This window comes from Cyprinodon tularosa, unplaced genomic scaffold (genome assembly GCF_016077235.1).
Source record: "Cyprinodon tularosa strain WSP-4 unplaced genomic scaffold, ASM1607723v1 ctg815, whole genome shotgun sequence".
NCBI lineage: Eukaryota > Metazoa > Chordata > Actinopteri > Cyprinodontiformes > Cyprinodontidae > Cyprinodon > Cyprinodon tularosa.
Window position 1 is genome coordinate 346,982 of NW_024039580.1, and position 25,169 is coordinate 372,150.

A 25,169-nucleotide genomic window follows, 5' to 3' on the forward strand; every position below is an offset into this window, starting at 1 on the left:
TTTCTTGCTAGAACATAATATGACATAGACAGAAAATGTGTCATTGTATACATAATAATAATTAAACTTTAATCTCACACTTGAGAAATCTATCTCTGCAATGAACTCATATGCTTGGGGAGTAGTGGGCTGCCATTGTGTGGCACCCGGGGAGCCGTGTGTTATGCTCAGAGACCCAGAGTGGAAGCTATGAGGATCTAACTGGGCACCTGCAACCTTCTCAGAGCACAAGCGCACTGTTCTAACCCCACGGCCAACATTCCCTCTGTTCTGAGAACACTCTAATGTGGAGGTCTTCAACGGGGGTCCACAGAGGTACTGCATGGGGGTCGTGAAAGTTTTGGTTGATTAGACTTTTTTTAATATTCCCCCCTGCAATTTTTTCCACCAACTGAAATGTCTTTAAAATCCACATAAACATGAATCCAACACACTGTAGTGAACAATTAAATGGATGCAGAAGATGTCTTTCAGTCATCAATGCACACATTCAGCGACACACAGGAGCTCTTTCAAACTGGGCACCATTTCATTCACAACACCTGTCCCATCAACCAGGAATCAGATTCAGAAATACTTTAATAATCCCAGGGAGAAATTACTTTCATTACATTCCTCCATCTGTAATAGAGTGACTATATTTGATATAACACAATTTCATACAATATATATAATTAGGGGGTCCCCGCTCCATCTCGCCATCAGTTTGGGGGTCCTTGGCCTTTAAAACATTGAAGACCCCTGATCTAATGTTCTTCCTTGAAGAAAACATTTTATTTAAAAACATGTATAGCGTCACAGCTGTATTATATTGAGTTACCAAACAGGAAAATGTCATTCTGCTGACTGTTATTCAGATCCAGCCATTTAGAGCTCAGTAACATAAACTAAAGCTGGATTCTGACTGTAGGTCCAGTATAGGAGGGAGACTGAACGTCTGCCTAAAGAGTTTTTATTTTGTTAGATGTGAGCTGCTGCCTATGTCTCTTTTTAAACCGTTATAAATTGATGTATCTAATTTCATTTCCTTTTTTCTTGTTGTTTGTGACATTAAAGCTAGAGGTAAGCAGAGGGTTTTTCTGCAGAGGGATTATTCCTAAAGTGTCTCAGGCTGAGGAAGTAAAGCCACAGCAGAAAAATACATTTCTAGTCCGTTTAGAAGTTCAGGTGAAGCAGGAAGATCAGGAGCTCCGGATGATGGGGTGATAACTAACCCATCCAAACTTCGACAGCCAGACCATTTCTGGCTGCTTTTGGTTCTGACCTGAAGAACTCTCTGGAAGGCCACCATGACTTCATTTAACCTGATTTAAAAAGACAAATCTCAGAGAAATTGTAGGAGCTGTTTATTTAGTACATAAAAACTTTGCTGGTTTAACACTTCACACATATAAAAGTCCTAAGTAATGACATAAGGTGGTTCTTCACTAGAAAAATGTTCTTAATTTAAGCTATGGTCAGAACGGCCCGCTCCCTCTTCCTCCTCCTCTTCTTCTTCTCCTCCAGCTGGCCAGTGGCGTCAGTGAAGAAGGTCACATCCTCCTTGCTCTCTATCTCCCTCTGGAGGAACTGCAGAGCAGCGCTGTTGAATCCCAGCAAATCCTGAAAAAAAAAATAAAACCTGTAGAAAGAACAGCCTCTGTGTGTGTTGACCAAATTAACCATTAATGAACAGAAACCCTGATAAAAATGTTAAATTATACTTTTAGTTTAAAAGAAAAATCTATATCAAACTCAGTTATTTCTAGCCTCACAAATAATGTAATAGTTCCTTAAAACCTTTCATTCTTATCTTCAGGTAACACAGAGTACATGTCAGATTAAATAATAGTACTTTAGCAATAGTTTCAAAGTGTTACTTTATTGTATGTCTTGTACCATGTCTGTTGGTTGTGCTGTTCTTTTTAAATCTCTTTGCAGGTGATTTCTTTCATCTTTTCTCCTTTTTTTTCAGTTTTTCCTTTCCTGTTTTACTTACATTGCAGTGTCCATATAATCTGTAAAACTCCCTGCATAATTATAATAAAGCAATTTATATGCATAAAACAAGCGGAACACTGTGGCAATAGCCGTACTGCTCCACTTGTGAAAGTAAAATCTGTTCTGCTCTTTTTGGCATCAAGACAATTATTCTTAATGCCAAATTGCCAGACAGGACACAGTTAAAAAAGAAAACGTAATTTTTCATAAACCACTGAAATCAAGCATGTGTGAGGATGTAAAGAATCCACTTTTTAGTATTCTGTATTTTCAACATGTTTTTTTTTTCTTTTTCATGGCATAAAATGCATTAGCTGTTAAATTATTAGTTTAACTAACCTTTAACTAAATTAATATGTATCCCAAGAAAAAACTGAATATAAAAACCAAAAATGTGATCAGATGTTCTGGTCTAATTTCCCAGGCTGCTTTTCTATGCAGATGATAACTTACTCTGATTTGCCGCACTCTGGAGAGCGTATTGGTCTTTAGCTCATCAATGACGGACACCAACATCTGGTTACTGGTGATCTGACCAAAGTGGATCCTAAAAAACAAAAAAGAGCTGCTGCAGTGACACCTTTATCAGGAAGTGCTTCGCTAAACACAGAGGGAAACATGGTTATTTTTCCTACGACTCATATTTCTTTAGAACGAGTAACACTGACAGGATTAATCAGCTATGACTCCTTTTTTAGATGAGTCAATTATCATTCACCGTACTTAAACTCATTGGAAAAAATCAGATTGGCTACACGTAAGCAGCTTCTCTTCCACTCATCATTTCGCAGTGCAGATAATATGAATGGTTTCATATAAGGAGTGGAAGACTTAATAATTTGTGCTTTAAAAGCATCCTAACAGTTGATGTTTATGTTTCAAATTGCTGTTTAAATTAAAACAGCTGTAAAGAGATTCACCTGAAATCATCTCCTGTGTTTCAGACGGAGAGATGATAATCTCCACATCTTTGGGGGATTTATAACTGTGTTGGATATAGCAGCAACAGATTCTAACATTATGAATCATAAAGATAAGATAGATAGAAAATGATTAAAGATCTAAATTATATAAACAATATTTTACTTCTATCAGGAAATGAAAACAACTAAAAGACATAATTCCACTTTTTCAAAAGGCTTCCACCTGAAATATTCCTACATTAAGTGGCATTTATTAGAGAAGTGGGAATCAGAGTTAAATACAAGGCTAAGTGGGATAATATGTGGAAAGATAACCAATGAGGGTTTAATGGTCAAATATGGAAGAATTTAATGGAAATGATACAGTTAGATTAATCCACCCATACAGACATGTTGTAAAAGAAACTTTGGACAAACAGAACACCGTAAACACAAATTCTGTGATTATCCAGTTATTCAAAAAAACGGAGAGATGTCAAAGTGGAACGTGCGAACATTTTGGTAATGGAGGTTCCAATAAATCCTTTTTTTTACTTATTGGGGGTCGTTGATTTCAAAATAAATCACTCCATTCACACAACTCCAATAATAAAGTGAACCGTTGTTTAAAAATGTTCTGAAATGAAAAACTGCTGTTTTTCCATTTGTTCTGTTTATATCTTAGATACATTATTGACATACTTAATAAACTTAGAGAATCTTCTGTCAAATTAAATAAAAGACAAAATAAATAGCTTAAAATATATATATTATATCAAAACGTAAGACTTTTTAAAAGCCTGTATCCTGTTTAGCTCCACATACTGACAGCCATCAGTCACTTCATTTCCACTGAGGCCATTCATTTATTACCATGTAATAACAAAACAACTAAAAAACAGTGGGATGATCAACACCCCTCACTGGGTTTAAACATGTTTGCAAACAGAAATACACATTAAATATGTATTATGATTAGATAGTATAAAGATGCTTTAAGTAATTTCCCTCTGGGATTATTAAAGTATGTCTGTTTCTGAAAGTATGAACAGTAGAGGGATTGAAAGTGGCAGATGACTGAACATCTCCACCAGTGGAAATGTTGATTATTCAACTGATTCCTGCGAAGCAAACAGGTTTGTGCGACGAAAAGCCCTTAAAACTAATCTTAGATCATCTTAAGGGGGAATCTAGTTTAAAAATGCACTCGTTTGATCTGTTTTAATGTTTAAAAACAGCATATATTGTCTATGTTTCAACAGGGTTTATACAGGAATGAATGACTCTAATTTAATGTTTTTTAATGCTCTTAGAAATAATTTTAATGCAACCAACAGGTCCCCGTCGACAGGCTGCAGCCATACCCTGAATTCCTCGTTTTCCAACCACTTTTGTTGAAATTGGCATTCTTCCCCATTTTCTAGCTTTTTCTCCGACTCAAGTTTCTTTTCCAAACATACGTCTTTGCGATCAACTGGACGCAGTTCCATGCAAATATATTGTGATATAATATGTCTGACGAAATTGTTTTTAATAATTTTTTTTTTTTAAAGAAAGCATTTTAAATGCCACCATAAATACATTTAATGAAATTTAATGCCAATTAAGGCCATAATTAAAAAAATTATAATTTAATGACTTTTAATGATTTTTAATGACCCACGGAAACCCTGTTTAAAGATGCATGAAAAGAGGCTTAAAAAACTTTTCATGCATCTCCCAGAAACTGAACTAAAAACACTGCAGAGAATAAATCTGAGGTTTAATTTGTATTATTTAGTTTTTTTATATTAATGTTATAATGTAATGTAATGTAATGTATCATAAATATTAAAAGTGTGGCCTTTAGAAATCCTGTTGAGCTCTAAATGAGGAGCCATTTATGACAAGAAGGTCTGGCTACTTGGAAGCAAATATATCCATTTGTATGCAGACGTCCTGCATAAATAAAAGTTTATCAATAAGACAGAAAATACCTGAATGTTTGAGAAAACAGAGGAAACTAGATTTAGAAGCAGATAATTAAGCTGAACAGAGTTACGACTCACTTTAGAAGGAAGAAGAGGCAGCGGCAGACGAGCTCCACCTCCAGGCCCTGCTGGATGTAGCTGTTGAAGAGCTTTAGCAGCTCAGGGACGTAAGGAAACGGCAGCACCAGCAGAGAAACCTCCAGCTCACTGATGATCAAAAGAAAATGGTGAGAAAACCAGGAGAAAGGAGCGTTTAGTTCTTCTGTTCATTCCTTACCTCGATCTGACTTTCTTTATGACGTCTAAAACGTAGCGGGACGGCTGTAGGAGGGATGGAAACCATGGTTACTGATAACATTTGTTAATCTGTGGGAATATTTTAGGTAAATATTCAGTAAGAATCGTTTTACTTACGGTTACGTTTCCAAAGGCCACCAGGATGGGATTGGGTTTAGGAGGAGGCAACTAAAAAAGAAGCGGATTACATCTTTAGATATTCAGAGGTTCAGTCCAGCTAAGCCTTGATAAAACATGCGGGCTGGAGGTCAGAGCTGCAGCTGAAGCTTGGTTTCACCTCTTTGCCAGCTTTCTCACAGAAGTACTTGTGCTCCTCCAGCTTCCTGCTTTCTTCTCTGAAAAGCTCCAGCGCCTCCATGATTCGCTCCGCCTGCACAGAAACAGGCGCCATCAAGGTTTTTATTCATCATCGGCCGTCTGAACAGACAGATGAACAATAATTCAGCCAATCGCATTAAATGGTTGGAAATAACAATAATAAAACTTTCTTAAAAAAAAAAAAGTATAAATAAAGGAATAGGAGAAAATGAATATCTATTAAAGGAAAGTTTAACTATCCACTGCACTTTCTTTTCCTCGTTTTGACCCGTGGGTTTGTGAAAAAGGGTAAATACAAACTAACTTACATATGAAATTTAGATAATTTACCTTGTTTTCAAAGTTAGTCCTTAATTTTAAGCATTGAACTTTTCAGTATAATCTTCAGTCTTGCCAAGTAAATTTTTCCTGTTAAACTTACAAACTATTTGACTTGTTTTGAGCAACTTTTCCCTCAGATTTCGTGTTTTTATCTGGTTTTTAGACAAATATTATTGGTGGCGTATTAAATACCCTGTCAGTGTTTTAAAGATGTTGAATTCTGTTTATTATGGACAATGTTCCAGTTCATGATTAAAAAGAATGAGCTGAAAGTTCAGCTCACATAGATGAAAGTTAACTAGCTCATTAACTAAAATGAACAAAGTTTACACACCTTTAACTAGTTCAGGTTCATTTGTTAAATTAAGCTACAATCCTACAATAAAACCTCTTATTTCACCCTTTAAATGTGTGTTCATAATATATAGAAAGAAATGGAAAATACTTGATGCAGTCAATGTATACTGGATGTGCAGTGAAGCCTTTATTTAGCCAAACTACAGAGAACTTCAGAAACATTCAGGTTCTGGATCAAAACTGATTTCTTATGTTCCTCATTCCGTTGCAGATATTTCCAAATTTGGCTTGGAGGATTTAATTCGATGTGTTGCTTTAAATGTGAAGTGGACGTGGCTGAATTATGGACTTGTTCTGGTGGGCCCAGTTTGCATAAAAATGTGAGAGTCTTGTTTTTGATAGCGCTCCACAAAGCTGGCATCAGAAAATACCAGATGAGTCTGAATGGTGCAGACTAGAACTAGCAGGAAACATGCTGCTCTGTCTGTTTGCTGTAATAAATGCCATAAAAACTGACGTTATCCAATAAAAATTGTCGTTATCAGTAGGGCTGCAACAACGAATCGATAAAATCAATAAAAATCGACTTTTAAAAGCATTGGCAATGAATTTAATCATCGATTAGTTGTGTCGCGCGATTAATGCGTCATCCGCCGCCGCCGTCATCTGGGGGAAGAAAAAAAAATATGGCGGAGCGAGTCAGCGCCGCAGCTGCAGTGTTGCCAACTCAGCGACTTTTCAGACCCCTCCAGCGACTAGTTTTCAAAAAAGCGACTAGCGACAAATCTGGCGACTTTTCACGGTGTCACTGGCGGCTTTTGCCTGCCGTGGGTCGCCTCCCCAATCCCAACCCCTTTCTCCCTCTCCCACAGGAATCCCTCTTAGCGCAGCAGTCAGACTGCAAATTAAGCGCGCATGCACCGGGATTGACGGCGCAAATTGATCACAATAATTAAAATAGCCTGCGCTTTGTACAGTGAAAAAAGTCGTAACATGCAACTTTTGTAAAAACAAATTAACATAACACGGAACCACCACTGTTATGACGCAGCACCTGAAAAGAAAACACGTTGGAGCCTTCAATGGCAGTGAAGAGAGCTGATCAGCAGGATGAGTAACCATGTTTGTTTGGTTTTAAAATTGGGGAAACGTAACGTTGGTTTCTCAGGTAGCTCATCTGATGCTTTCCTTACCGTGTTAGTAGGTTACAGACAGTGATAAGGTTGGCTACTTATTTTACTTTTAATTTCATTTGAATTAGCTTAAGCAGCGTTTACATTTACTTTATAAATAAATTAACTTGCAAATTATGAGGGCAAGGCTTTTAAAGTTTAAATCTTCTGGCAAAGATAAAGAAAAGAAGATCCTGCAATTTATGGAAGTAAAGCAGAATAAAATCCAGCAAGATCAGTAATATGTCAATGAATTATCTGCCACATTCCCATGTAAATATCTGTCTTTGGAGGATGTGTTTTTTAGCACCCCTAGTTCTCTCATTTTTATTCCAAATACAATTTATAATTTGAATCACAGGGCTATTTTTATCTCTATGGTTTAGTATTTTCTCAAGCAGCAACTTTAACTGCTATACTTTCCTGTCTTAAAAGGCAGAACTCTTCTAGTCTAAAAAAAACTCATTTGTTGAAATGGGGGGGCCTATTGTTTGAACCCCTTAGGGGTTCAACAATAATGGAACAAATTTCCCGCCGTACATAGGGCCACCATGTTGATGTTTGAGTACGCAGCCTCACTAGTACTGACACTAGTGAAAGGATTTCAGTTAATATGACTGTGTTAATATGACTATGACCTGGATGACTGAGAACCTTCATCAGCATTTCAGTTAATAGTGAGTACGGCGGTCACTGCTGTTCAGCTTTCCAGTTTGGTAATATTAGAAAGCAGGAGACATACTAAAGTATTTATGTCTAGTCTGATGCACTCAGTGATAAAAATATTTTCTTGTTAAAAAAACAACAAGTTAAAACACAAACAGAACAAACGGCTGGAATATACTGATTTATCTGAAGATGAATATTTGTTGCTTTGTGTTTTTAAGGGCATTTTAACAGATAATTTGTTTCATGAAACGTTCTCTTCTTTATGATTTTGTTTGAACCTCGATTACATGTAAAAAAATATATATTATAAAAAAAAATATCCATCTTTGTTCCCTCTAAACTTCAGAGATAAGGTGAGGAGTATATATTTAAAACAGATCAAATGTTGAGTGATCTTAGAGTCCGTTTAGGTTTAGAAGAACTGCTGCCGACGGCTGAGAAGAGGAAGTAGACTTACAGCCTTTACTGTCTCGATGCTCTTCTTGCCGGCTGGTGCCGCCTCTCCCTCCGTCTCTCCTGGTACCTGCAGACACACCGTAGTTCATTTGGCCCAGTTCATTATCAAGCCTGACTTGACTAAAGTTTATATAACATCAAGTACGAATCAGTACTATATTCTTGACCCAGTTCAACTTTATACTTTAAATACAGGATTTCCCTCTCATATTTAAAGTAATCATTAGACATTAGTTGAATTGAAGATGTTAGACCATAAAAAAAATCTCTTTTATCATGGTTTATTAGTCAAAAGGTTTCTAAAACAAAAGGATCTGCTTAATGACTCTAGTTGAACTGGCGACACATAAAACTACAGAAACATGTGAGGAACTAAATGAAGATCTGAGAAGCCAGACTGAAGATGAACAATAATGAATAACCAGAGTTTAAGACAGCGACACAGCATGCATTATTAGAATGTGTCAATATTTGGTGAAGGTTTGGAATAAGAAATCTGTCACCATTAGATGAAAGAACCATAGGAACCATTTTATCCTAGCCTGACCCTCCCTCCTGGTGGGCCGTCGCAGGCCTCCAGTCCTCCACTAAAAATCTCCCTAATCCAAAACTGTCTGCATGGTTTGTAGAAAAAAAAACAGAAGAAGAAAACATAACTACTTCCTTTTCTTTTCACTGGTAGAGGAACCTTAGAAAACCTTTCTATGGTAGAGGAAAATAATTATCTTATCTTTTAACTCTGTTTTATACAGTGTTAAAGATGTTGCATAAAGGACTGAACAAAAAGAATAAGTAGAAATGTCTTTAAACCCTAGTCTGCCTCAGCATATCGCTGCTCACACTGAGCCTGGTTCTGCTGGAGGTTTCTTCCCGTTAAAAGGGAGTTTTTCCTCTCCACTGTCGCTACAAGCATGCTTAGTGTGAGGGATTGCTGAAGAGTCAATGAGTCGATGCAATCAGCTGGTTTTCCTTAGGTAGAAAACTTTGAATCAATTTGACTGTATGATCTGGTGAACTGGAAAGTGCCTTTAGATGACATGTGTTGCGAATTAGCACTATAGAAATGAAATGAATTGAACTGAAATTTAAACCAGAGTATGTGTCCTCCACTTCAGCAGTTAAATAATATGATCTGCCAACAGAACAAACTTTTTTGTCCATAAAATAACATCATTGGCAATGAGGTGAAATAAGCAGTTTAAGGTTTAGATATGAAAGCAGCATAAACTCACCACAGGAACCGGTCCTTTAGCCAGACTCTCTTCAAACTCCGCCTCCCTCTCCTGTAAAAGTAAACATGGCGTTAATACAGACACTGGGTGATCAGAGGCGTCCACGCCTGCAGCTCACCATCTCTCGCTCCTCCTCCAGGATGATGGGCTCCCTCGTCCTCTCCCACAGACGCAGCGACTTGTCGTGAGACGACGACACCAGGTGATCTCCGTTTGGGCTGATGGCCAAGCACCAGACCTCCCGATGGTGACCCTGAGACCCACAGAGAGACGTTAGGGTGAGACAGAGACCTTGCCAGGCCGCTGGTCACAGCTTCAAAGAGGAGAGTCACCTCCAGAGTCTGGATGAGCTCAAACTTGTCAGCGTCCCACTGTTTGATCTTCTTGTCCTTCCCGGCGGTGAAGAACAGATGAGTCTTTGGGACAAACTGAAGAAACATGACGCTGAGGAGAACAAACAGGAAGTCAAGACCAGCAAAACTTTTACAAGACAAAATAAAGCAAACTGTGAGCAAAAGATGCACAGACATGTTAACTGTGTCTAAAACTAAAGCAACACAATCAAGAAGAGCTGAGAGGATATGGAGTTAATTTTGTTCCACTTTTTGTTATATAAATGGAATAAAAAAAAGAACGCCAGCTAGAAATGAAATTTTAAAAAACGTCTTATTTAAAAAAGGTTTTAAGAGTTTTTTCTGAGATTTTATTTTTTCAGATAACTTCATTTTTTCTTCTTTCATATTTCAATGTTAATTTTCATTTGAGTTTTTTTTTTTTTACCTCTTTTTATATTCTGTTTTTTTCACCTATATTTAATTTTCTAAATTTTGTTTTCCCACTGATTCTAAAGAACTGTATTCTTTAAAAATGGCGTTTTATGAATCCTATTCCCTCCGATTCTGGAGGCAGCATCGGAGCACTCTGGATTGAGGCGCAAATGGACGTTAGCAAAAGTTATTCACAAAACATTTTCTGATTAAGATGTTTTACAAAGTTTCATTTCTGGATTGCATTCTTCAGATTTCCTTTTAAAAACGTGTCTGTTGCAACAATAATGGAACAAAATTCATGCAATAAGAGGAAAGAGCAGGGTGAGATTAAGGGACATGGATCAGGTGTTTGTTTAACGTCCTGAGCTCCGACTGGGGAGAAAAAATTTGTGCTCCAGTGAACTCTGGATTGGTTGGTTGGTACCTGTCATCATGAGCGAACAGAGATCTGTGACAGTCTCCGAAATCCAAACCCCAGATCTTAACGTTCCTGTCAGCAGAGCCGGTGGCGATGAGCGTGCTGTCCTGTTTAAACAGAGCAGAGTCAGATTGACGAAGGCAGAAAATGATCAACTGGACTCGGTCGGTCATTTACCAATAAACACCTTACAACAGGAGGCGTCTAAACTTTTTCAAACCATTTTTATGTTCTCAAGAGCCACAAAACTAAAACTGTAAAAACATTTTTACATTTGATCAGCTTTGCCTCTTCAATGGCAAACAAAGCTCAGATAATTTGAATAAATCAAGCAAAGGAGTCTGATTTCTAGAGAAAAGCAATAAATATACCGGTATATATAACAGAAAAATTACTAAACAGGTTTAAAAGGTTGCATGTCAGTGCAAATTAAAACCTGACATTTTACAAACATGAATCTAGGGATGAAAGAATTAACCGGATTAATCGTGATTGATTATTGAAATAATCATCAACTTAGTAATTGATCAAATGTGAACAGGAATGTAGATACTCTAAAACATTCCTTTAGCTGATTGAGCAACCCACTTACAGCAGTAATTGCATCAAAATTATCAGAAATAATATAAATATTTTGCATTTTAGCATTAGCGCCCTCCTCTGGCTGAAGTTATAACTGTCCTGCTGCACAAACCCAGGCATAGTCTGAGCTCTGGTGTTTGTGTTGGTAGGTCGATCTGTAACAGCATCATACAACTGAGCAAAATATTCCTCATAGATGTTCAGACTTTAACTGTCGCTGCTGCTCCTTCGTGACCGCCGTGATATATTTAGTGTTCAATACAATCTATCTGACTTAAGACCAAATTAAAAACCAAAATGCTTTAAAAGTCCCCCGAGCTGATGCTTCTGCAGCCTCAGAGCCACTCACATGTGAGATGTCCAGACAGAGCACAGGCAGCTTGTGTCCATACAGGGACAGGAAGAACTGAAACAGAAGCAGAGACGCGCATCCATTAGTAAATGAGAACTGCATCAAACACAGCTGGATGTGACGACTGTGAGACGCACCTTCAGGGTGTCTGTGTAGAAGATCTTGACGGTGCAGTCTAACAGAGAGACGGCCAGCAGTCTGTGATCAGGAGAAAACTTCACACACAGGACGTCTTCCTCCAGCTGCAGCGTTCGGGTGTGCTTCAGCGTCAGCCGCCTGCATCACAAAGGCAAAGATTTAATGAGAAAATACGAGAAGCCCTGTGAAACATCTTTACCTGGAAGAACCATCAAGGGGAAACGTGGAAACTTACTTCTGACTCGTCTCTGGGTCTTTGATGAGCTCAAACTCCCAGAACTTTACTGTCTTATCAGCGCTTCCAGAGATGATTCCTCTCTGCAGGAAAAACAGGATAAACCTTAAAGTCGTAGGGAAGCGGCTGTTCCAACCGTTGCATTTCCAAATTCTCCCGAGAGGTGCCCGACTTTACACGAGTGAATAAAGTGAATGTGATTGGTCGTTTATCAAGGGGGCGGGATTGTTGTGGCAGAAGGTTCACAAGCTTTTTGGTTGTGGCCAGTTTGTCGGAAGCATCTTGCTAACCAGTTAGCAACTTAGTGCTAGTAGGTTCCCAATGGGAAATAACATTGGGACCAAGTAGCACTTAGCAACGACACTGTCACGGAACGCTTCAGACAGCGGAAACATGCAAGAGGAGGAGAGTTTTGTGTCGAAGGTCGTGGATGAGTCTCCTCCGTCATCCATTTTTTATTTAGAGGAGGAAAGCGGGGACCAAGTTGTTGTGGAAGAGGACGCCAGGGCGGCAGAAGCTTGGTTTGGTGTAAAGGCTTACAGCCGTACATGTTTGAGCCCTTGCCTCGCAACGCTGCCAGTTCTGTTAGCTCTACGCCTGCTGAAGACACAGACGTCCATCCCCGTGAACACTGGGACAGAACTCAATAAAGTAAAGTAAAATATTCTTATTATTTCAACCGTTGCGTATATTAGCTGGGACATATGAATCAAGATGCTATGAACAAAGAAATTTGATTGACAGATGACCGTTGACCCAAATTTAGGTGAACAAGCTGACGTATAACTAACTGGCCTGCATAAGATAACGAAAAAAAAAGACAGATTTTAGGACAGGATTTTATTTTTTTTAATAGAAATTTTCTACATTTTGGGTCTGATAAAGTGTACATTTATATACATCTTTAAGCCAGAATGATTTGACATTTAAATATGATTTACGACTTTAAGAGACGGCTGCACGTTTTAGGGCTTTATTATGAAATGATGGTGGACAGATGCAGACAGAGGTGAGTCCGGCTCACCTGATCCGGGGCCAGGCACAGGGTCCACACCGCGCCGCTGTGGGCATCTACTGTTTCCAGCAGGCTTCCTGAAGCCAAGTCAAAGATCTGCAGCTTCCCGCTCTTATATGAGAGGAACATCAGACAGAGAGAAAAAGAGACGTTTAAAAGCTGAACAGTGTTTTCTAAAACTTCCCCTGAGAGCTCAAATACCTTCGCTCCCAGGATTATCTGTCTGTCTCCAGGCACAAACAGAGAGCAGAGGGCGTAATCACACGCCATGGTGCGGACCACCTGCAGGGTTGCCCTGCGACAGAAACACAGATATAAGCTTAGATGAAAAGCTAAACTGCAGGTTCTCCCTCTCTGATCGGCTCAGTCACCTGTTCCAGACTTTCACCGTGTCTCCAGAGGCTGACAGCACAGCCAGGTTGTCGGAGCTGAAGGCCAGCGTGCGCACGTCTGTGCGGTGACCGCCCAGTGTGAGCCGAGCCGTCTTATTGGCTGTCGGGTTCTTGTCGGAGGTCTTCAGGCTGTAGGTTTCTACTGTGTTGTTTTGAAGCAGCAGCGCAAACTTCAGCTCTCCTCCTGCACAAGACAGGACGTCCACCCACCTGAGCGAGGACATGGGGTTAATAATCACCTCCTCCACCATGTTTGGATCTATCGGCTCCTGGCTGACCTGATCTTTGATGAAGCTTTGATGTTCGTTAGCCTGATGATCTCGTCCTTCAGCGTCCTCTCAACCACCGGCTCTGTCTCATCGCCTGCGTCTTCCTGAGCTCTACAGCAGGGGGCAGCAAAGCAGCAGCTTTCAGTGATCTGACTTCTAGTACTAAACAAGTGCTGCACTCAAAAACAACCACAGCTTTAAGATAAATCAAATATAAAGCTGGTATTAGCAGACCAACATATGAGGCTGAAACTCATCATCTCCTGACACCATTAAACTGCCTTCATTTCTGTTGCAATGCATCACTGGACGGTTTAGTGAAGTCCAGCTGATAAAAAAGGTGAGAATATATCAAAGAGAACCAAAAAATCCAAAAAGCGGAACTCCAAGGTTCTAAATTCATAGATTTTCCACCAAAAAAACTAAAAAAATAAGTGACTGGTGCAAGCAATCTATATGTTACTATTATGTCAAAGTACATCCAGGAGTAAAGTAACAGTCGTTGATCAAAAGAAGCATTTTCAGTGATTCAAACAGAACAAATATGTGGATTAGACAACCGGTGCTGTCAGTGTAGATCCAGATATTTTTCTCTGCAGGTTAAAGGTTAACCGTCCATTCCACCTGCTCTTAGCAGCAATGATTTTATGGGATTCTTTATAAATAAGATTGATCTTATTAAAAATAAGATCATAAGCACTCCTCTATCCGCGATTGTACCTGAGGTAGTCATGGAATCTGAACCGGGTTTAGACTGCTTTGATCCAGTTGAACTCTCTGAATTAGCAAAATTATTGTCTTCATCTAAGCCTTCAACTTGTATGTTAGATCCAGTTCCAACCAGGTTATTTAAGGAGGTATTCCCTTTGATCTCCTCCTCCATTTTAGATGTGATTAATCTATCTCTGTTACAGGGATATGTACCTAAAGCTTTTAAGATTGCTGTAATTAAACCTCTGCTTAAGAAACCGTCTCTTGACCCAGATGACTTGGTCAATTATAGACCTATATCCAATCTTCCTTTCTTATCCAAAATTCTTGAGAAAGTAGTTGCCAAACAAGTTTGCGATCACTTCCACCATAATGAACTTTTTGAAGAGTTTCAGTCTGGCTTTAGAGCTCATCATAGCACTGAAACAGCTCTGGTGAAAGTCACTAATGATATTCTCATGGCCTCAGATAATGGACTTGTATCTGTGCTCGTCCTGTTGGATCTTAGTGCTGCATTTGATACAGTTGACCATAATATTCTTTTAGAAAGACTTGAATATTTTGTTGGAATTAAAGGAACAGCACTAGACTGGTTTAAATCTTATCTATCTGATCGAATTCAGTTTGTTCATGTTAATGATAGATCTTCAACACGCTCAAAGGTTACCTGTGGAGTACCACAGGGATCAGTGCTAGGACCAATTCTCTTTACTTTATACATGCTCCCAATTGGTAGAGTTATTAGACAGCATGGGATTAATTTCCACTGTTATGCTGATGATACCCAGCTATATCTGTCTATAAATCCAGATGAAGCTAACCCATTACATAAATTACAGGCATGTCTTGAAGACATAAAAACCTGGATGACTCTTAATTTTCTGCTTCTGAATGCAGACAAAACAGAAGTTATAGTCTTTGGACCAGAGTCTCTGAAAAAGAAACTGATTAGCCAGTCACTTCATTTGGATGGGATTAAACTGATTTCAGATAATAAAGTAAAAAATCTTGGTGTTATTTTTGATCAGGACCTGTCATTTAAATCCCATATCAAAGAGGTTTCTAGAATGTCCTTCTTTCATCTGAGGAACATTGCAAAAATTAGAAATATCCTGTCCAGGGGTGATGCTGAGAAACTAGTCCATGCACTTGTTACTTCAAGGCTGGACTATTGTAATTCTTTACTATCAGGAAGTCCAGAAACTGTAGCTAAAAGCCTTCAGCTGATCCAAAATGCTGCAGCCAGAGTTCTAATGAAAATGAAAAAGAGAGATCATATCTCTCCTATCCTGGCTTCTCTTCATTGGCTTCCTGTTAAATCCAGAATAGAATTTAAAATCCTCCTTCTCACATATAAAGCCTTAAATGGCCAAGCTCCATCTTATATCAGAGATCTGATTGTTCCTTATGTTCCTAACAGAGCACTTCGCTCTCAATCTGCAGGTTTACTAGTGGTTCCTAGAATTTCTAAAAGTAGAATGGGAGGCAGATCTTTTAGTTATCAGGCTCCTCTCCTGTGGAACCAACTACCAGTTTTAGTCCGTGAGGCAGACACCCTGTCTACTTTTAAGGCTAGGCTTAAAACTTTCATTTTTGATAAAGCTTATAGTTAGGGTGGCTCAGGTTATCCTGAGCTATCTCTATAGTTATGCTGCTATAGGCTTAGACTTTTGGAGGACATAGGGACCCCCATTTCATCATTCTGCTTCATTCTCTCTCTGTTCTCCTATTCTGCAGAATCTGTTAGTTCAATCTCTAACCTTCTGCTCTCTCTGCTTTTCCTCAGAGTAGCTTTGCCTCGTCTGTTCCTGTTTGGCTGTGACGTCATCCTGGAAAAAAACATCAGCTGTGCTGCTTCTATCAACACCCTTGTTAATAGATGTTGGAGATCGGCCTGTTTTCCAGTGTGGTCCTGTTTCTCTGACCGTGACTGAGTGGATGTGCTCTCTTCGTCCTCTGGCATGGGAGCTGCCTTGGAGCTCGTCTGCCTGGCTGTGTGTTTCCTGGACGGGGCCGCCTTTTACAGCTGCTTTTTGTATCTCTGCTTCTGTCTCCTTGAACCCCAGTCGGCCTCGGCAGATGGCCGCTCACACTGAGCCTGGTTCTGCTGGAGGTTTCTTCCTGTTAAAAGGGAGTTTTTCCTCTCCACTGTTGCTACAAGCATGCTTAGTGTGGGGGATTGTATTTGAGTCAATGAGTCAATGCAATCAACTGGTTTTCCTTAGATAGAAAACTTTGTATCAATTTGACTGTATGATCTGGTGAACTGTAAAGATCCTTGAGATGACGTGTGTTGTGAATTTGGCGCTATATAAATAAACTGAATTGAATTGAATTGAAAGGAAAAGTCCCGTCACATTCAGAATTCAAACTTCTAAAAGTACTTTAAGTATGAAATTATTACATACTTTTCAATAAAAAAGTGTTTTTAATTAAGAGTAATTTTAATTTCAATGTGCTTTACTGGAGGCGTCCATGTTTGTCAAAGAACACTACTGCCACCTACTGGTTTGTGACGTCACGGTGCGGTATCGGCTGTTGAGCAAGTCCCAGTACTGTATCTGGTGTTTGTCACAACGCGCCATTATCCAAGTCATCTTGAAAACATTCTTCTTCCAAAAGTTGGCAACATATTTCCGTATTTTCACGACCATAAGGCGCACCGTACTAAAAGGCGCACTCTCAGTTATGTGTCCCATTTCTGTATTTAACACACACATAAGGCGCACCGGACTATATGGCGCGTTTTTTATATACAGGTACAAGTCCTCTACTACCTTTAAATACCTCTACTGCGTATTTAAAAATACAGCGGGCCCAAAACTGAGTATCACTGTGCTTTATTCATGTATTTATTACAAAGTATTAATCAAACCTGGGTGCTGGCCGTGAGTCAGACACATCGCAGATGACACAGCGCTGTGATCACTCCTAAATTAACTTAAAATCCTGAAACCTGCCGACGGAATATGTTCGCTTTTATTACCGGTATCCTGGTGCCTGCAGTTTAAATTATTTAGATGAAAAACACCTGCCAGCCACCGAGGTGAACCCCGCAGGCTGCCCAGCCTAGAGGCTGCTGTTGAAGGGATTTCAACTGTCGGTGCACCGCTGGTATGTGGGGGTCTGAGCGCCTCCGACAGAAATAGATAATCTGGATGAACTGACTGCAATTATGAAGTTTTCAGGTGGACTTTCTCACTTAAAAACATATTAAAACTACTTTATTCCCACTGATCACAGCAAATATAGCTGCAAGATTTAGATTATTTAGATGAAAAACACCTGCCAGCCACCGCGGTGAAGAGGAGGAGACCCGCCCAGAGGCTGCTGTTGAATTAAGTTTTCAGGTAGAAAAATAGAGCGGGAGCAAAACTGAGTATGATTGTGCTTTATTCAAGTATTTATTACAAAGTATTAATCAAACCCATCAAAGTCATCATCCTCTGTTTCTGAATTAAACAGCTGCGCTAAATCAGACATGCCAATTTCCCCTTCTTGGCTGTCAGTCACTTTCCGTGCAGCGCGGCTCCTCAGAAATAATGCCGGCTTTTGCAAAAGCTTGAACAACAGAGCCAGCAGACACGTTAGTCCAAGCATCTACAATCCATCCGCAAACGGTGGCGTAACTTGCCCGGCGCTGCCTTCCACTTATCCTGAAACTGTGGTCTCCGTCTGTCATCCATCGCTCCCACGCCGCTCGCAGCCTTACTGTGAACGGCCGGTTCACACTGATGTCGAGCGGTGGAAGTTCCTTTGTCAGACCCCCCGGGATAACGGCGAGCACAGCGTTCATTTGATTCACCATGTTTTTCTCATCGGCTGTGAGATGGGCACGCAGCAATGGTGATAAGTGGAAAAAAACACCTGTTCTCCTCACATACACCTGCCTCAGCCACGCTTTCATCATCTCCTCATCCATCCAGCCTTTTTCATTTGCCTTAATATCATATGTCATCAGAGCGATGTGTCTGTCTCGCTGTCAGCTCCCAGATCAGCTTCTCTGATTGGTTGATGCGGCGCGTCCAGCAGCAAAACTTCAATTTTTCCATCTCGAGCAGCAGCAGCGCGTTGGCGGTGCGTCAGATGCTTAAACGCTCCCGACGCACTGCACCTGCTGCTCAAAACGCGCTGCGGGACCTTTTGCTGCACCTATACGCGCGTCAACCATTGACTTTGCATGTAAACTCGCTGCTTCTGCTGCACCTGCTGGGTCCGGTTCACACCGATGTCGAGCGGTTGAACAGCGAGCACAGGGTTAATTTGTTTCCCCATGTTTTTCACATCAGCTGTGAGATGGGCACGCATGGAGTTACATATTAACAGCGATGGTGATGAGTAGAAAAAAAACACCTGGTCTCCTTACATTCAGCCACTCTTTCATCATCTCCTCAATGAGGTGGTCCCAAAAGTCGCAGTTACAACACACATAAGGCGCAACGCACCAAAGGGCGCACCGCACATTTTGAGGAAAAAAAAAAGACGTTTAAGTGCGCCTTATAGTCGTGAAAATACGGTACGTGTTTTTTCCTCTGGCCAGAAGTTTGATGGCAAATCCTCCCTCTTCAAGTTGGCAATCCAACAACAAACCCGTCCATGGGGGATCATGATTCAGAAAGGTGAAATAACTCTTTTTTTTTTTCACTTTTACCTGATGTATTATAACATCCAACTGCCATGCCAGTGCGCATTTTTACTTTAACTATAGCTCTCACAAATTTAAATAGTGAAATCCTCTGGAAATCTTAAATAATTGTTGTTGATTGCTTGGATGTCTAGTAGTTCCCATTGATTTTGCTTGTAAAGCGGGAAGAATGGCGCTAGGCTTACCGCACCGTGACGTCACTGCTGGAAGTTTTCAGGAGTGAGGTGTTACTATATGTCTGCAAAACAAAAATGGCTGCTCCCAGACTCAGAGATCACAAGAAACATTTATACCTTTTATTTCTTTACTGTTTAACTCTAAATTCATTAAATCCCTGCAAGCGTATTAGTTTTAGGTATAAATAATGACCCATTGGTTATTTCTTGCTGACTTTTCCATTAAAGCTACAGTGTGTAATTTTCAGCAACATCTAACGTCCGGACTGCAGACCGCAGCAACATGAACATCTCCCCGCCACCGCTTCTCCCCCCCAACAGTACGGCGAGCGTTACAGGACAAAATGTCTTCCACGACGTCCGCATCACCTACCTTCTCAAGTGATGAGGTTTGTTTACATAGATAATTTTACAGATAGTATTTCATTTGTCTTTGTGTTCAGTACCGTCTCAGTTCATCTCTCTCAACTTGCCGTAGTTACTTTCGAGCGTAATGGGCGATCTCGCAATCGCTAGTTTGTTGGCTATACAGTATAAACAGTGCGTCCACATATGACAGCTTTTTTTTTTAACTTTATGACACACCTGAAACTATTCTGAACAAAGTTTGTTTAAAACCAATTTGAATGCTTGCTTTCTGTTCTCAGGTTACTGAGCGACACGGTTTCTATTCTGACCGAACTCAACACAAGCCTGTCTGTCAGGTTTTAATGACAAGGAAACGAAACAAATTGCATAAAAACAACAACAAAACAGAATGACTAAGCACCAGGATGTCAATCACTTTTACCTAAACTTAGCTTTCCTTTCTGTCTTTAGAAATTTACAATGAATTAGGGCTGCAAATAATGATTATTTTGCAAAGAGATTCGGCTGTCTAGGTTTTTTTTCGATTAATCGTTTTAATAATGGGATAGCCAAAGGTGGAGGAGTTCTGGATAGAGCATATTGACAGACATTTTTTTTTATCTTAAAAGCTCTTTTTACTCCAGTTAACGATTAATCGATTACTAAATTAGTTGACGTTTATTTCAATAAACGATTAATCTCAATTAATACTATGAATCCAACTGTTTGGAAAAATGGTTTGCCAACATGGAAATGGGGACTTTCTTCTGTTACAGTAAGAACTGAACTAACTTTAACACTTTTATTCAGAAAGAAAAAACTAAATGTCATAAGCACAGTTGAAGAAAATCCTCTAATCAAATCCAAAACATGATGCCAGACTATACAACACTGCCTCCTGCTGGGGGAAACAACATCTGCGACTGAGGTAAGATAGGATCTAAGTATACAAAGAGTTCTCCTCAATTCCAAGATTCTGTGATCGTCTCTTACATGAAATTCAGATAAAATAAAAATTGAGGTTTGTCGATGTTGGATGAGTTTGAGTTTGTGTGCACTGCAAAAATTTAAATCTAAGTATTTTTGCTTAAAGCTACAGTGTGTAATTTTCAGCGACATCTAACGTCCAGACTGCAGACCGCAGCAACATGAACATCTCCCCCCCACCGCTTCTCCCCCCCAACAGTACGGCGAGCGTTACGGGACAAAATGTCTTCCACGACGTCCGCATCACCTACCTTCTCAAGTGATGAGGTTTGTTTACATAGATAATTTTACAGATAGTATTTCATTAGTCTGTGTGTTCAGTACCGTCTCAGTTCATTTCTCTCAACTTGCCGTAGTTAACTTCAAGCGTAATGGGCGATCTCGCAATCACTAGTTTGTTGGCTCTGCGCTGCCGTAGCGCAAAGATGTCTGCCTCCATGGCTGCGAGACCCGCTCCTATGTAATTATAAATAACGAATTCTAAGGCAACGCAAATATTAAGGTTAAGAGGCTGAGCTCGTAGATGATGATAAATAACATAGTTATGTATAATATATTACATTTCTGACAGTATATACCTGTAATTATTACACACTGTAGCTTTAAAGCACTGAACTGAGGGGCTATGAATCAGTCGCAGACATGCAAACAAAAGAGGTTCTCTCACTGATCCTAAATCTGCATAGAATAGGTTGGATAATATAAATTACATTTAAATTTTAAATTTACAACAAATTCACTGCATCTTGTTCCCCAGATTTGGTTAAACTAAACACAATGAATTCACCAGCAACATCTGGTGAAGTTCCATCAAAGTTAGAAGAGTTAAAAAACAAACCACTGGACTTTTTTTTCCGAAGCATGAAGATGTTTCGCTTCCCATCCAGGAAGCTTTTTCAATTCAAAATGTCTGAAAAATCTGGTGAAGTTATTAATTATTACATCGATGATAAATGTAGAATAACCTAGAATTAATTAGTTAAATTGCTAATTATTTTTACTTAAATTTTTTTTCTCGTACAGTATAGAAATTAAACCAACCACTATTTTATATAAATTACTGGAGGAAAACAAAAATCCACATAGGTTTAAATTAAAGTAGCATTAATTCATCTAATCATCAGTTGAATAGAAAAGCAGAAATCTGACCAATTTAGACCTTTATTTATTTATCATGGAAATTTCTCTGCAATTGTTGCTCCAGATGCTTGTTTGTTCCAGATGATATAATCAAGTTAAATCAAAGTTGGGAAAGAACCTCGTAAATATTCTAATAGAAATAGAAATACTTTGAAACCACGGGACTGCTAAGACCGATGGAGGCGAAACATCATCAGCCAACGGTTGACGACCCTCGCTGAATATTTGCTGCGTTCCGTGTGACGGATGAGAAAAGGTCTTGATCTAAACGCTTCCCGCTGAATATTTCAGACAGCGATCAGACAGATCCCAGCCGGTATGTAGAGAAAGCTGTGAATCATCTATGATCAATCCGTCTGCAGGTGCTCCACATGGCTGCGTTCTTTCACCACTGCTGTTCACCCTTTCTACCAATGATTTGTAGCATTTAAATTCACATATTTCTACCATTATTTATCGTCTGAACTGATCAGAATTATCACAGAGCTGAGCTCTGAAGAAAAATCCTCCTCCATCCATCATTATCAACACTAACATCAAAAGTTTTCAGTCACACGTTGTCTAAGATTTACATTTACTGAGATTATAGAAAGCGCTGACCTGACAATGAAAGTAGACTTCCTGTTAACTTTTCTAAGAAACTATTCAGATGTTTCGTTCTTACTTTGCTGCCTTTTTCTTGGCTTTCTTCAGCTTCTTGGTCATTTTTTTCTGCACTTCCTGTTCCGTCAGCACGGTGAACACTTCTAGTACTGCATCATTCCCCTGAACCAGTTGAGAAAGAAGTGTTATTCATTTGACACAGACAATATAAATCATAAATACCTTAAAATTCAGCTTTTCTAGATATTTAACAGATAAAAATTCCAGAATTTTCCAGATTTCGCTTATTAAAACTACAGACTAATATCACTTTAGCTGGCAGAAGAGGGAGAGAAGGTATGGAGGGAATTTTCTGCCAAAACCTTGCATACAAAAAAGCATGTTTCACAAACAAATCTTATAAAAATTGTGTTGCAAACTCTCCTCAAGTGTCGCACACAAATTAAACTTGTTTTTCAAACCATCCTTAAATGTTGCAATCAAAATATAATTTATAGAGAGAAATTATAAGTCAATATAAAACACAAATATAGATTTAATTACTCAGTTTGACAAAGGATAAAGTAATATTCCTGCTGCAAACAATGAGATTTTTTTAAGGAACATTTTGAAACAAACATAAACGTTGACTTTCAGAGAAAGGAGTAGTCACTGCTGTCAGCTTGCTGTTATGAAGCAAACGTTTGTTTTCTTTTTTAATCAATATCACTGCCGATATTCTGCTATAACAGAAGGGAAGAATAAAATAACGGCGCTCATCTTTAATAAAAATATCTGAAGTTTCACATTTAGTAGGTTGGAAATGAGGTGGAATGATCTCTATCAGCTCTCTCTACTCATGCGCGCTCCAGCGAGGGGATTCAAATTGTCGCAGGCATAACTACCTTCACACAGACACGTTTTAGTCGTTCTGATTGGATGGCGCCTCCTGCTGTCGGTCAGTCAGGATGACAATTCTTCACTTATCATGTGACTTTTGGCAGAAATTTGCCGTGGAGTGTAAAGAATTGTCTCGTATGCGAGGAGAGGCTGTTTTCTATGCGAGCAGAGATCATTTTGTACTCGGGGACAATTTATAAATTATACTTTGAGTGCAACATTAGAGTCCGGCTTGTTAAACTAACTTTTTTATGTGTGCTACATTTAAGGACAGTTTGAAAAACAAGTTTCATTTGTGAGTTTGTAACACAAGTTTTATTTGGGAACAATAAGATTTGTTTGTGTGCAACATGCTTTATGTGTGGGCGCAACATGCAATGTTTTGGCAGAAATTTCACTCCATAAGAAGGATGGATGCAAGGAGAGGTCACAAGGAGGGATAATGGTTCATGGGTAAGAGATTGAGAGAAAAGAAGAAAGCACCGAAGAAAGAAGTGGAGGTATGAAAGAGAAGGAAGGCTGGAGTTAAATAAAGGAGGATAGGCTCAATGAGGAAAGGAGAAGAGGATACAAGAGTAGGAAGAAGGAAAGGAGGCGATGTCTGATCATACCAAGATTCTTTTTTGCCCCTTTTTTTTATATGGTGCCAGAACTCCAAAAAGGTCTGAATATTCAGTGACTTTAGAATAAAAATCTTTATTAGGTTTAGTTTTGGATTCCTTGTATGCTATGTTGTGTTTATCTTTGGCAAAAACAGGATATTATTATTATTATTTAAAACAGTTCATTTAACTGGGATTTAAGTGTTTTCCAGTTAAAAACTGCTTTTCTTGACCAGAGGCAGCTGATTTTTCCCTCCTCTCTCTCAAAACACTTTCTTGATTTTTAGTAAAGAAAAATTGAAGCATAAAAAAACAAACAACAAATGAAATAAAATCTTAGGCAAATAAAGTTAAATGTTTAAAAGTTTCCAAAGCAACTGAAAGAAAAAAACGTGTCCTCTTTATTATTTAACGGCTTGTAATTATTCTTTGAGTATTTAAACAGAGGGCAGCAGCGTGACGGCATCCTGTGATCTGCTCAAAGCTAGGAACATTTTATTTGATAGAGCAGCGTGGTTAATAGTGGAAAAAAGAACAGGGTGTCTCCTTTAAGAAAAAACAAACAGCTGAAAGAGACTGGGCTCACATGGCAGGCGATCACTCTGGCCTTGGTGTCTGCGGTCAGGGAGACCACCCGATCTCTGGCTTCTCTCAGGATGGAGCCGGCCTTCTTGCAGCTCAGGATGCGCTGAAGAGCAGAAAGTGACCTGGTTACGCCACCACTCAGAGCGCCGACTGTCCTTAGCTACACACTTTAAACACCTCTGTACCTCTTCCAGGGTCTCCTCCTCGCTTTCATCATCAGCTCCATCGTTTTCCTCCAGCAGAGATTTTTCCTTCTTCACTTTGGGTTCACCTTCAGCTTTTTTCTGTTCAGGATGCAGAGCGTCAGACAGAAAGAAATGAACAAAGAGAGATGAACTAATGGGCTCGGAAACGCTGCCCTTTAAGAGGAGAACGGATCAGAACCACCAGTTCTGAGAAATTATCCAATGTTTTTGCTTCTGATCTATTCCTTATGTCCTTTCCCCCCAAGCTGCGTTCATCCTCACCTCCTCCAGGTAGCTGATGTCCCAGGCGCGGAGCTCGCTGTCAGCTGATCCGGTCAGAAGCCGGTTCTCCTGGTCCAACAGAGCCATTCCCCACACCTGAAAGAGAGCCGGCCTCTTTAGAGTCATCACAGCTTTATTTGACCCCAGTTTGCTGCAAAAGGAGGAACCAGGATTCCTGCTGATGGCAAAACTACGCTAAACCAATCAGATCCTCTGAGCAGGAGTCAAACTGAGTAACTTT

At 39.5% G+C, this 25,169-nt stretch overlaps 1 protein-coding gene across 1 annotated transcript in view; it reads right to left on the bottom strand.

Moving 5' to 3' along the window:
* Positions 1 to 1,324: 1,324 nt before the first annotated feature.
* Positions 1,325 to 25,169, bottom strand: part of wdr3 (WD repeat domain 3) — a 31,327-nt gene continuing 7,482 nt past the window's right edge. The window contains exons 6-27 of the mRNA XM_038272048.1: positions 24,929 to 25,024; positions 24,647 to 24,745; positions 24,463 to 24,564; positions 22,457 to 22,557; positions 13,795 to 13,896; positions 13,496 to 13,726; positions 13,326 to 13,419; positions 13,134 to 13,235; positions 12,110 to 12,192; positions 11,874 to 12,012; positions 11,734 to 11,790; positions 10,809 to 10,909; positions 9,947 to 10,058; positions 9,733 to 9,867; positions 9,615 to 9,665; positions 8,384 to 8,449; positions 5,427 to 5,519; positions 5,267 to 5,317; positions 5,130 to 5,173; positions 4,931 to 5,059; positions 2,434 to 2,527; positions 1,325 to 1,602 (exon numbers count right to left, since the gene is read on the bottom strand). Coding sequence (XP_038127976.1) covers positions 1,447 to 1,602; positions 2,434 to 2,527; positions 4,931 to 5,059; positions 5,130 to 5,173; positions 5,267 to 5,317; positions 5,427 to 5,519; positions 8,384 to 8,449; positions 9,615 to 9,665; positions 9,733 to 9,867; positions 9,947 to 10,058; positions 10,809 to 10,909; positions 11,734 to 11,790; positions 11,874 to 12,012; positions 12,110 to 12,192; positions 13,134 to 13,235; positions 13,326 to 13,419; positions 13,496 to 13,726; positions 13,795 to 13,896; positions 22,457 to 22,557; positions 24,463 to 24,564; positions 24,647 to 24,745; positions 24,929 to 25,024 — 2,238 coding nt within the window. The 3' untranslated portion in view covers positions 1,325 to 1,446. The remainder of the gene's footprint in view (positions 1,603 to 2,433; positions 2,528 to 4,930; positions 5,060 to 5,129; positions 5,174 to 5,266; positions 5,318 to 5,426; positions 5,520 to 8,383; positions 8,450 to 9,614; positions 9,666 to 9,732; positions 9,868 to 9,946; positions 10,059 to 10,808; positions 10,910 to 11,733; positions 11,791 to 11,873; positions 12,013 to 12,109; positions 12,193 to 13,133; positions 13,236 to 13,325; positions 13,420 to 13,495; positions 13,727 to 13,794; positions 13,897 to 22,456; positions 22,558 to 24,462; positions 24,565 to 24,646; positions 24,746 to 24,928; positions 25,025 to 25,169) is intronic.